This window comes from Littorina saxatilis, unplaced genomic scaffold, assembly GCF_037325665.1.
Source record: "Littorina saxatilis isolate snail1 unplaced genomic scaffold, US_GU_Lsax_2.0 scaffold_2702, whole genome shotgun sequence".
Lineage (NCBI taxonomy): Eukaryota > Metazoa > Mollusca > Gastropoda > Littorinimorpha > Littorinidae > Littorina > Littorina saxatilis.
The window spans coordinates 160-13853 of NW_027126870.1; the positions used below are offsets into that span (position 1 = coordinate 160).

The following is a 13694-nucleotide window of genomic DNA, read 5'->3' on the forward strand; positions in this document are numbered from 1 at the left end:
GCTGTCAGTGTCACCTCCCCATCAGTATGAGGTGTGAGAAATGAACGCGGTATGATTTAAAACCTACCCTGCCTTTTTTCTCCCTTTCAAAAAAAAACAGGTACTGCAAGTTAGCAGCGAAGCGAAAGACGCTTCCTTTCAGAAGCAACAAACTAAAACAGGCAGGTGAAAAAGTAGGAAAGTATATTTGTCAGGTCAACTTGGTGAGACGGTGTCAGGTCACGTGACGCCCTGTCCCACCAATGGCAAGGCTCGTGTCAAAAGCGACACGAGACGAGCGCCCATGGTTCAATACAATATATTATGCGTACGGCAGGCGTGTTTCGCACAGTGTGACATGAATGAATGCATGTACGCGGTGGGAGAGGGGACAGGAACAGAGAGGGAGGGAAAGGTCTTTACTTAGCAGTGAATAGAGGAATAAGCAGGGAATGACACACAGACAGGCAGACAAGAAGGGATTGCCTAAGCTAACTGCAACTACTGCACTCGCGCTTCAGAGCTGCGGTAAAGGCCTGTATGCAGCAGACACAACTCCTACTCTCACACAGCTGTATTTTTTTCTTTTCGAGTGTGTGCTTTCAGTTCAGTAGTGCGACAGCGTGTTGGGGAAAAGGTGTACAAGGTGGATAGTCACGGAGGCCACTCTATTTTCGATTACCTGCAATACATTATTGCAGAAGAGCACCTTACAAATGATCGGCGAAGTTCGACAAAAGATCGATACCGCTTTGATTGTTGGAGGGGTCATTCTAAGCATACACACTCGTGTGTAACTTCCAAGCGACAACAAAACGACAGCTGAGGGCTCAGAAGACGACACGACAGCATTGGCCTTTCTGCACTAACTCTTCAGTCTTGTTATTTTTGCCTACCTGTCTGAGTCAGTGTGCATAACTGCCAAGTTTCGACCGCTCCTCGTTTCGCAAGGTCTCTTCTACTACTGAAAACCCATCGCTCAGCTTTTACTGCTACTGTTGTTATTTCTTCCCTTCTTCACCTGAAGAATCGATTCACCGTAGCGTGACACGTTCCGCTCGACTCAGTGAACGAGGCCCCGCCTCCTTGTACAAAAACATCGGTGCAGCGTATACGAAGAAGGCTGGCACACTCTTTCGATCTTTGTCAGTGTCTGACTGGCTTGCCACAAGACCGGAACTGAGGCTTCGGGTGGATATATAGATATATTCCACGGATGATAACGACCGCTTTCTGTTAAACTTTTGTGATATTTGTCAGCCAGTGTGAAACAGGTTTTCGTGCCAGTGTGTGTTGGATATTTTTATATCTCGACAGGATAGTCGCGCCGCTGTGGCTTACAGGTAAGGTCGGTTGTGTTTTTTCGGTGTGTGTGTTCATTGGAGCTACGTATACAGTTGGTGCTTGTGATTGTTCTTGTCGGCTTCCTTACCTGCGAAGTCTGCATCACTGAGGAGGATCTAGGAGTTGACAGTATAATAAAAATTATATATAGTCGGGAGCCTTTTTAAAAAGAGCAAGTGAAGCTTCTTCCATCAGCTGCGATACCTCATCGCACTGTGTCAATCTTGACTTCGTTTACGTCTAGGTCTGTCTTATCATCCGGGATACCGGAAAGAACTCACCTTCGTGTGCACCTAGAACAATAAAGATTGGACCATCGACCGCTTTAAAGACACAAAATCAGAGCACCTCAAAGAGAGAATCCTCCCCGCGATTTGGCTAAACACGCTAGCAGAACCAGAGCACGCACACAACACCAACAACCACCATGTCGTCTCGCACGGTCAGGACATCCTCCACCTTTGGTTCGGTGCCCGTAGGGAGCTCGGTGACGGAGAAACGAACCGTCATCACCAGCTCATCCTCGGGCGACGGAGGAGGAATGGACGGCCTAGACGACCCTGCCGGAGACTTCTACTACAGGTCCAGCATCGGGCCAAGGTCGACAATCACGACCCCAAGGACCACAACCATCAACAGGAACTCCTCCTCCAGCATGGGCGGTCTGTTCTCACCGGGCGGATCCCGCATTAGCAGGACCGTGGAGATCACCAGCGGCTTCGGGGCCGTGCCCAACTACACCAACATCACCACCAACGGAGTGCACGACTACAAAAACCACCGGGAGCAGGAGAAGAAGGACATGCGCGACCTGAACGAGCGCTTCGCCAACTACATCGAGAAGCAGAGGTTCCTGGAAGCCCAGAACCGGAAGCTGGCCTCGGAGCTGGAGGAGCTGCGCAACAAGTGGGGCAAGGAGACCAACGCCGTCAAGACCATGTACGAGACGGAGCTGGAAGAGGCTCGCAAGGTCATCGACGAGACCAACAAGGATCGCACCCGTCTCCAAGTCCGCGTGGGACAGCTCGAGGAGCAGCTGGACGACTTCAATCGACAGTGAGTTTGGACAGAATGGGATGCTGGATGACTGTGGGGATGCTGATGTGAGTAGAAATAGTTGGTTGGGTGGGAGATGAGGGCGGCGGCGCCCTGCAACTGAAGGGGAAACACGATGACTTCAATCGACAGTGAGTTTGGGCAGAATGGATGAATGTGGAGATGCTGATGTGAGTAGAAATAGTTGGTTGGGTGGGAGATGGGGGCGGCGGCGCCCTGCAACTGAAGGGGAAACACGATGACTTCAATCGACAGTGAGTTTGGGCAGAATGGATGAATGTGGAGATGCTGAAGTAGGTAGAAATAGTTGGTTGGGTGGGAGATGGGGGCGTCGGCGCCCTGCAACTGTAGGGAAAACACGACGACGAGATTCGACTGTGAGTTTGGACAGAATGGGATGTTGGATGAATCTTGAGATGCTGATGAAAATAGAGATTAAGTGGGGTGGGGTTGGATGGATGGATGTGGGGGGGAATGGGGAGTCGGCGACCAGCAAAATGTAGGGGCACCTCGACAACATGAATCGACAGCTTCCCCGTGTATTGTGTTGAGAGAATGGAGGCCTATAATTATAGTAACCAAGGGATCGTAGACTGGGTTATTGCTTTAGATGCAGCATTCCATGGCTCAATTCAAATCGTTCCATCAATAATGCACAGTAGATTGACAAACCAAGCGGGTCAATAATGTACGTGCAGTCCGTAGAGTGTTGCCTGACGAACAACGGAGCGTTTCCTCTATCACACCAGTTTTTAATCAGCGAGTGAATGATTGTCTGCCGTTTTAACAACCTCGCTGTGTGTGTGTGGGGGGGGGGTGTCTGTGTGTGTGTGTCTCTGTCTCTCTGTCTGTCTGTCTGTCTCTGTCTCTCTCTCTCTCTCTCTCTCTCTCTCTCTCTCTCCCCGAGTTCTTAGTTCTCTCTCTATCTGTCTCTCTCTTTCTCTCTCTCTCTCTTTCTCTCTCTCTCTCTGAGTTCTCTCTCTCTTATCTGTGTCTGTCTCTCTCTCTCTCTCTCTCTCTCTCTCTCTCTCTCTCTCTCTCTCTCTCTCTCTCTCTCTCTCTCTCTCTCTCTCTCTCTCTGTCGGTCACCTTCGATCATTCATTGACCCGATGTAGCCAACAGCCGATGCACTTTCCAAAGTCTATATCGATTCTTCTGTCGTCTGCTTTCCATTACCCACCCTGTACCCCTCCCACATCGCCGCACCCCCCCCCCCTTACCCCCCACCACCCTCCCCCAAAGCCTGCCGATACTACACTCGCGAAAACATCCATACTGATTAAGTTGCATGCTGTGCCGTTCTTTGTGCAGCTTTGTAAGATTGAATATATCATACACACACATCGTGCATATAAAAGAAGTGTATGTATACACAAAACACACACACACACACACACACACCACACACACCACACACACACACACACACACACACACACACATAAAACACTCCCAAAACCTCGCACGCCATCCGCATTCACTGTATTGTGTTACAGTACCACGCTGACATTCCTGAGCAGGTTCGTCTGAGGTCGTTTTCGGTGTTGCTGCGGTCGCGGTGTAAATGGATCGATGAGATGTCTGGAGCAGACGATTCGATCTGTCGGGAGGAGACAGGATTAGGCTTTGTTGGGTTGCGTGTTGGGGCTCTTTCGCTAATGAGCGCGAAGTATATTTGCCTAGTAGCAGTTCTGGGGGGGAGACACGCTGCCTGAAAGACTGCATGTTTGAAACTTGGGAAGCTGTTAGTGACAAGAACGCATGCGTGTAGCGAAGTAAGGTGGAACCCGGTCTATTTTAAGACCTCCAAAGATAAGACAAAATCGAGTCTAAAATGTGTGTGTGGGGGGGGGGGGGAGTCTTAAAAATTAAGGATCACCGCTATAAGCTTATATTGATTGTTTTCGATTCTAAATATATGCTCATTGTGCATTATACCAATTAATTGTTGCATAAAACACAAGTTTACTGTTTAAAACCAAAATGAAGGTCAGTTTAGGCCTACTAAGGTTATGTACAGAACATTTGAAAAAGCGAAGTCTCAAAAAGTCTCAATTCTGGGGGTCTCACAAGGGAATGGACAGGGAGGGGGGAGGGGGAGTTGGGGGGGGGGGGCAATGTATTGACAACAGTGTGTATTTTTTCAGTAAGGACATAAGGCATAAGACATAAGATCATTTATTGTCCATACAATTATAATAACAATGGATGGAAAAGTGTGGTTTATCTGCTCTCAAATCAACCAAACAACATACAATATTGTTGTATATGACAACAGCCTAAAAATAAATAAATAAATAAGGGGCGGGGACGTAGCTCAGTTGGTAGCGCGCTGGCTTTGTAGCCAGTTGGTCGCTATCAGCGTGGGTTCGATCCCCACGTTCGGCGAGAGATTTATTTCTCGGAGTCAACTTTGTGCAGACTCTCTTCGGTGTCCGAACACCCCCGTGTGCACACATGCGCACGAAAAAGATCTCACGTTCACAGCAAAAGTCTCAGGGCTTGGAAAACACGAAGACACGCATGCATCATCTCTCGTCTCCAGTTATCATGATCGTATTTCGATACTTTGACGAGACAAACCCAATGCTGGTGTGTCGAAGAAGACAGCCACAGCGGGCTTGTTCGAATCAAAGTATCACACCATATCTTCAACGTATTACCAATACCTGTCCCAATATAGACGTTAAACCCTAATAGTCAGTCAGTCTCTCTCTCTCTCTCTCTCTCTCTCTCTCTCTCTCTCTCTCTCTCTCTCTCTCTCTCTCTCTCTCTCTCTCTCTCTCAGAGTCTGAGTCACCACACAAACCATATTTACCGTGATTATATTCTGACAATACTGACATTTGCACTCGTCTTGATTCATTCGCGATTGCAAACTCTTTTATACCTTGATAGTCCAGGCATCTTAGCCACTTTAGTGAAGGGAACGTTGAAGTGACAATGACTAGGTTTAAAATGTCCCTTATCAGAAAGTTCAACCTCAGTCCTTTGATGTTTATTAAACACATTTTCATATAAAGTTGGCGCTTCATATGGAAAAGTGGCTTTGAAATTGACCCTAATCCTTCTTTGGGCTCTGTAAATGTCGTTTGGGGTTATGGTTGTAAAACGGTATCTACTGGTCACCCCAATGTATAAACTGAAAACTCTTTCTGCACCAGAACACGCAGAAAGGATTGTATCTGCCTGATGTCTGATGCTTTTCAAAATCCCCAACCACTAACACCTTCAAAACGGACATTAACTGACACTGTTGTTTTTCCCTATATAATCCTTACTATTTTTCCGAGACGTCGTCCTGTTGTGTATTTAGCTTGCCACAACCTCATACATGGTCCTAAAAGTTAAAGTTGAAGAAAATACTAAAGATAAATGAACAAGCTGACGCAGTGTCATTCGCACCGTGAATCCCCCCATGGGAACATACTAAAGTCTGGTTCCAAATAGGCTCAATTTCCTTCTATTTCTTTGTATTTCTGCCTCGTAGGGGTAGGGGTGTTCAAACCAAAGGCACCTTTAAACCAAAATTCAAATCACACATCTTACAATACTAAGACACTCAGCAGTGAAAGGGTGTCTGCTGGTAAAATATTCCAAACAATCCTAAAAGTACTTCACTACTAAACGTGCTTTTAAAAAGAGCCGTTATTTTTCCCTCTATAATCAGTATTGTGTTTTCTGCGAACATGTAGTCTATTTAGATGGTTGTCATGTGCACATGAGTTGCTAAAGCGTTTTCAGTTGGGCATATGTCGAAAAGCAAAGAATTAGCCCTTTGAAAACCATCAGAACTGTCACACAAAAATAACATTTACCTATCTCACCAACTGACCAAACATAGGGCTTTTCCTTATGTATTATGTATTGTCGTGTTTTTTGTAGCATACTTGTGAAAACAGCCACCACTGTTGTAAATGATACTTTAAAGAGCATTATTTCATTTTTACAGTTGAAGGACAACCTGGACTGCCGTATATTACAGCTGTTTTACAATCAGCCAAAATTTTCTTAACAAACGTATGTTAAGAACAACTCCCATAGTGAAATTGAAGGAAAACAAAGTGAAAATCCCCCTGCCATAGAGGAGCTAAAGAATCAACAATAAACGACTGCATGGATAGCTTGATGCACGAATGCATTGCGGACATGTTTGTCTCCAACCAAGAGAAAGTTCCAAAAAATCCCTTTTGTGCTTCTTATTATACAGTGACGTCAAAGACAGCCTTTTCTGCTGTTCATACATTCAGGGGTTATGGTTACACTAAACGACGTAGTTGTAGCCATACTGCCATCCAGATTTATTTTTTCCTTGCGAGCAGTCACAGGGTGTTTGTGCTGTCTGCCAACCGTCAGACGACCCCGCCCAAGTCTGTTAAGGGACCGTTTGACCGTTATAGAACGCGTCTTTTTGATTTTTTAGCACATTTGGAAACGGTTGATTTTTATCCCTACCATTGTTTCCAAACATTATATAGGAATGTTTTGTGAACAACGGATAATAGCCGCTACTCGCATGTGTAGCAAAAGTGAGCGTACATACTCACCCTGGTCGTACAGCCGTTGTCCGTTGCCCGTCTTCATCTGTCTGTACAAATCATTACCTTTGGATTTTTCTCGAACGCTATGAAGTGAAGAAACACCAAATGTTGCAAAATGTTGTATGACCCCAAGAGCTCAAAAAAGATACTTGAGAACCTTGACCTTACCTTAAGGTCAAGGTCACAGGGAGAATGAATGTGGTCTAAAAACTGCAAAATTTCACATTGTGCCAGTTTTCTGGAAAACAAATTAAAAACAGCGGGCTTAGTTTTGTATGGTATACAAGAAAAAGAAAGCCTTATCTTCTGATACCATTTTGGTTGACCTCGCTTCAATGTCAAGGTCACAGGAGTCCTTCAAAGTTGAATTGTATACATGTTTTGAAGTGACCTTGACCCTGAACTATGAAAAAAATCTTTCAAACTTCATAATTGTGTGGGGCACATGTTATATACTGATATTGAGCCACATTTAGTCACATATCATCAAGGTCAAGGTCACTTTGCCCCTTATGAAATGTGACTGAAACGGGCAATTGAATCACTAAAAGTGACAATGTCTCTTTGTAGAAAGTGCCAATAAGTATGTTTATGCTTCCTATGTCTTGAATTGATAGCCTTGTGATGTGTGACCTTTGATGATCTTGACCTTGGCCAAAGGTCATGTGTAATTTGGTAGGAAAAATCTGTAAACCAGTTCTAATAGTGTACAATGTCCTTGCCAGCTTCAGTTGTTAGACCTTCACCTTCAAGGTCACCTGAAGGTCAAGGTCACTTTAAGACAAAGGTCAAGCATGAGAGTCGCATGGGCTTTGCTTTGTTAAGATTTTTTACCAAGACACATGGATTTCTTTACCCGGCTTGGTCACATTTTTCATAGGGGTCAATGTGACCTTGACCCTAACGATATGTGACCAGATGTGGCTCACTATGAAATTCTAACAAACGCCCCACTCAGTGTTTAAGTTTGTAAGAGATATCGTCCATAGTAAAGTTAAAGGGGCAAGCTCACATCAAAATATGTCTACAATTCAACTTTGAAGGGCTCCTCTGACCTTGACATTGAAGCGAGGTCAACCAAAATGGTATCAGAAGATAAGGCTTTCTTTTTCTTGTATACCATACAAAACTAAGCCCGCTGTTTTTAATTTGTTTTCCAGAAAACTGGCACAATGTGAAATTTTGCAGTTTTTAGACCACATTCATTCTCCCTGTGACCTTGACCTTAAGGTAAGGTCAAGGTTCTCAAGTATCTTTTTTGAGCTCTTGGGGTCATACAACATTTTGCAACATTTGGTGTTTCTTCACTTCATAGCGTTCGAGAAAAATCCAAAGGTAATGTTCAGTACAGACAGATAAAGACGGGCAACGGACAACGGCTGGACGACCAGGGTGAGTATGTACGCTCACTTTTGCTACACATGCGAGTAGCGGCTATTATCCGTTGTTCACAAAACATTCCTATATAATGTTTGGAAACAATGGTAGGGATAAAAATCAACCGTTTCCAACTGTGCCAAAAAATCAAAAAGACGCGTTCTATAACGGTCAAACGGTCCCTTAACAGACTTGGGCGGGGTCATCTAACGGTTGGCAGACAGCACAAACACCCTGTGACTGCTCGCAAGGAAAAAATAAATCTGGATGGCAGTATGGCTACAACTACGTCGTTTAGTGTAACCATAACCCCTGAATGTATGAACAGCAGAAAAGGCTGTCTTTGACGTCACTGTATAATAAGAAGCACAAAAGGGATTTTTTGGAACTTTCTCTTGGTTGGAGACAAACATGTCCGCAATGCATTCGTGCATCAAGCTATCCATGCAGTCGTTTATTGTTGATTCTTTACCTCCTCTATGGCAGGGGGATTTTCACTTTGTTTTCCTTCAATTTCACTATGGGAGTTGTTCTTAACATACGTTTGTTAAGAAAATTTTGGCTGATTGTAAAACAGCTGTAATATACGGCAGTCCAGGTTGTCCTTCAACTGTAAAAATGAAATAATGCTCTTTAAAGTATCATTTACAACAGTGGTGGCTGTTTTCACAAGTATGCTACAAAAAAACACGACAATACATAATACATAAGGAAAAGCCCTATGTTTGGTCAATTGGTGAGATAGGTAAATGTTATTTTTGTGTGACAGTTCTGATGGTTTTCAAAGGGCTAATTCTTTGCTTTTCGACATATGCCCAACTGAAAACGCTTTAGCAACTCATGTGCACATGACAACCATCTAAATAGACTACATGTTCGCAGAAAACACAATACTGATTATAGAGGGAAAAATAACGGCTCTTTTTAAAAGCACGTTTAGTAGTGAAGTACTTTTAGGATTGTTTGGAATATTTTACCAGCAGACACCCTTTCACTGCTGAGTGTCTTAGTATTGTAAGATGTGTGATTTGAATTTTGGTTTAAAGGTGCCTTTGGTTTGAACACCCCTACCCCTACGAGGCAGAAATACAAAGAAATAGAAGGAAATTGAGCCTATTTGGAACCAGACTTTAGTATGTTCCCATGGGGGGATTCACGGTGCGAATGACACTGCGTCAGCTTGTTCATTTATCTTTAGTATTTTCTTCAACTTTAACTTTTAGGACCATGTATGAGGTTGTGGCAAGCTAAATACACAACAGGACGACGTCTCGGAAAAATAGTAAGGATTATATAGGGAAAAACAACAGTGTCAGTTAATGTCCGTTTTGAAGGTGTTAGTGGTTGGGGATTTTGAAAAGCATCAGACATCAGGCAGATACAATCCTTTCTGCGTGTTCTGGTGCAGAAAGAGTTTTCAGTTTATACATTGGGGTGACCAGTAGATACCGTTTTACAACCATAGCCCCAAACGACATTTACAGAGCCCAAAGAAGGATTAGGGTCAATTTCAAAGCCACTTTTCCATATGAAGCGCCAACTTTATATGAAAATGTGTTTAATAAACATCAAAGGACTGAGGTTGAACTTTCTGATAAGGGACATTTTAAACCTAGTCATTGTCACTTCAACGTTGTTCTCTAATATGCTTGGACTATGAGGTAATCACTCTTGGCTTTTCACACGTTTAGCCTCTTTGGAAAGTAGTCTCGGTAAAGGTTGGCCGAGAAGAAAGCGGTCTTTTGGAGAACTGTGTCACCCGTAAGTAGAACGTGTCATTCTGTTTTTGTAAAGCCTCAGCTGATGTTTGCTCGTCTTGTTTGAGTCCATATTCGGCCAGTTTCAGGGGTGGCGAGTATGACGTCATTCGCGATTGAAAAAGACTGAAAAGTGGCAGTATAATACAATGAATAATTTGTATAATATTTGACTTTCTGGAAGTCCACACACTGAACTGAAAGGAGGTGTAGCTATAAAGAAATGTCTTATGTAGCTGACAGACGCCTTCACTATAGCTCGTATTGGATGTGTAAACGTTTTGTTTACTCGGCACAATGTATGTAGGTCAACTTAGTGTAATTCAATGATGAATTATGAGAATATTATTTGACTTTGTGATGTTAGTATACAGGCTTGGCAAAAGTCAACAATTTGAAAGGAGAGAATGTAAGTGTACCGGCTTTTCATGTTTCTAGATAGATCACAAATTAATACCTTGTGTATCGGATTCATTCCTTTACCCGCTTGCTTGAAAGAAAGGTACTTTTTTTACTCAACAAAATAGTCCCAATCTAAGGTCAAGTTAGTACAAAGGAATAAAACCTGCATTCGAAACCCTGCTTGCCATTTATGTTCATACATTCCTAGCAAACAAGTTTCTGTTAATGTTTCCCAAGAGGTGAATATAACTATTCGACAACAAGCTAAGAGTATACTGTCAAAAGTACACCATTAGTACAAACCGGACTTCATTTCCAAGATAAGCGAGTGAAAGGTGACTGGTGTAGGTGTTTTGTTGCATCACTAAAAACAATATGACTAAGTGAAATCCTGAGCGTAACACGTTTTTTTAGATACTCATATGAACAGATTATTGAAATACTACAAGTAGTATAAATTTGTCAAATGGTGTATGTTTTTCGTGCGAATTTTGTAGTTTCAAACGAGTCTTGAAGAAATTCTTTTAAGTGATGACACTGACAGCAGCATCCAAAGCTGAAGCAAACTCTCAAATACCGATCAAAATTCAATTCCCATATTTTGTCTGTACTCAGCTCATGTTGGCATTTTGTCGTACAGAAAAGTTTTAAAACTGAACAATTTGATTTTGTCTTTTCTCAGCCCGTTTGGGCATGATATCGTAGAGTAAAGTTTTAAAACTGAACAATTTGATTTTGACTGTTCTCAGCCCATTTGGGCATGATATCGTGGAGGAAACTTTTAGAACCGAACAATTTGATCGAGAAGGCTTTGTTTGCATTCAGACAACCAACCAGTTAGAATTCAATCCATGTCAGCGGCGCCAAAGCCATTTATCGATTTTCTCTTCTGACCATCTCATGAAGCCAGACGATTGGGCGATTTGGTGAACAGACAGTTCTCTCCCCTGACAATAGATAACATGCGCACGTGCCAGGCACGAGAGCTGCTGGATTATTTTGCATGGAGTCTGAAATATCGCGACGCTGCCAAAGATGTTGATAGAATCGAGTGGAGTTTTTATTTTGCAAGAATGCTGAGCTATGGCTTTCCCCCCTACTTTTCCCAATTCAGAATCGAGTGGAGTTTGTCATTTTGCGAGAATGCTGAGCTATAGGTTTTTCTCCCTTGCAAAATCCAATGGAGTGTCCATTTTTGCTTTCAATACAGAAAGTTTCGAGAATATTCGAGTTTGGTGCGTACACGCTTAGTATGGACACTGCAAAATAAATGTTGTGTATATATATTCGAATATTTTGACCTTTTCAACGCATACAAAAATAAGCAAATTAAAAATAAAAAAAAGACAAAGAGACCAACCAACACCGCAACCAGCAAACCAACACATACATGTGTATGTTTTGCGTAAGCAAGTGTCAGTAAGGATAAGTGTGTCTGTGATGCAACCGTGTCAATCATTGAGAATGGTTGCAACACGAGAGGAGAGGAAAATGTATGTGTATGGGATTGTCTGCATGCTAAAAGTCTTGCAACTGCAAGAATAAGGAACGGGGTAGACAATTACGCAGATTGAAATATATTTGATAGACTACACGGTAAAAATAAAAGTTCACGCTTGTCCGAATCAGAAAGTTTGCCCCAACAGTCAAATCGGTTTGACAGAAACCGAGCGCGGGGCGGGGCATTGTTGAGCACAATAAGCCTTCATTACGTATAGAAGTCTAAAGCTACTATTCCGTAACACTCTGTGTTTAATTAGAAGATTAAGAAAACGGACGCGGTTTAATCTGGATTAGGATCTGGTCCGTAGAGGTCTAATCGTCCGTGGTAGCATTTCCTTGTTGTTGTGCTGGAGCAGCTTGTGGAAAATGATTGGTCGAGTGCGGATAATTTATGATCGGAGATAATGTGTTAGGAGAGGGAATACCAGGGTCGTTTGGTCTTTGGTTTGGTTTGTGTATATTTTGATCAGTCGCGTTGTGGTCGAGTTCAGTGTTTAATCTGTGTGATTGTCTAAATCGCGCTCTCTCTCTCTCTCTCTCTCTCTCTCTCTCTCTCTCTCTCTCTCTCTCTCTCTCTCTCTCTCTCTCTCTCTCTCTCTCTCTCTCTCTCTCTCTCGGTCACTCGATCTCACAATCTCTCTCTTTCTCACACACACACACACACACACACACACACACACACACACACACACACACACACACACACACACACACACACACACCGACTTTCAAATAATCATGAACCGGATTTCCATCACCTTTCCACCGATAATCCTAAGCGCGTGTCTTTAATCAGGGGTTATTTTACCAGCGCATGCACACAGAGGAAGACTGCCGGGACATGAGAGTGCTGAGTCAGCATGTCTTCTCTGGCAGGGTCTGTTGACCCAGACAACGACCTTTGCGTTACAAGGGCGATGGTCGATCGATCAATACGGCTTAGCTTCTGCTCTGCAACCTCAACCTCCATCCATTCCCACCCCCTCCCGTTTACTACGCCTCGATCGCACTGACTCTGTTACTGTAACCCATCTCCTCCCTTTTCCTACGCCCAAGCAAGTTATTGCAGCCCCTGGAATGTATTTACTGAGATAGTCATGCAGTTGTCGGTGTCAAGTCGAGCATTGATAAGATTATTGTCATTTGAGGAAGAATTCGTGTCTGGGATGACGAGGTGTATTTTACAGTCAATTGTAAAGAAGGAGTTATAGAGGTACAGTGGAACCGCGTTTTAAGAACTCCACATATGACCGGCACGGTTGGCCTAGTGGTAAGGCGTCCGCCCCGTGATCGGGAGGTCGTGGGTTCGAACCCCGGCCGGGTCATACCTAAGACTTTAAAATTGGCAATCGAGTGGCTGCTCCGCCTGGCGTCTGGCATTATGGGGTTAGTGCTAGGACTGGTTGGTCCGGTGTCAGAATAATGTGACTGGGTGAGACATGAAGCCTGTGCTGCGACTTCTGTCTTGTGTGTGGCGCACGTAATATGTCAAAGCAGCACCGCCCTGATATGGCCCTTCGTGGTCGGCCGGGCGTTCAGCAAACAGACAAACAAACCTCCACATATCTGAAAAAATCATGGGGGTGAATTAACAAAAGCTGCAAACAGAAAGTCTGAGAAAAAAAAGCCTTAAGAGGGAGGAAGTCTTAATATGGGGAGTTGCACTGTCAGTGTAGTAGCATGGACATGAAGCTTGCTGATGCTTGTAGTCTTGGAAATTGAACCATTCAACTG

At 43.7% G+C, this 13694-nt stretch overlaps 1 protein-coding gene across 1 annotated transcript; it reads left to right on the top strand.

Annotated features, from left to right (window-relative positions):
• Positions 1-355: 355 nt before the first annotated feature.
• On the top strand, positions 356-2402 carry LOC138955367 (60 kDa neurofilament protein-like). Its single transcript, XM_070326981.1, has one exon. The coding sequence runs from the start codon at positions 1751-1753 to the stop codon at positions 2381-2383; it is 633 nt and encodes a 210-aa protein (XP_070183082.1). The 5' UTR covers positions 356-1750; the 3' UTR covers positions 2384-2402.
• The last annotated feature ends 11292 nt before the right edge of the window (positions 2403-13694 follow it).

Coding starts and splice junctions, on each gene's coding strand:
- LOC138955367 (XM_070326981.1), top strand. CDS start 1,751: ATGTCGTCTCGCACGGTCAGGACATCCTCCACCTTTGGTTCGGTGCCC.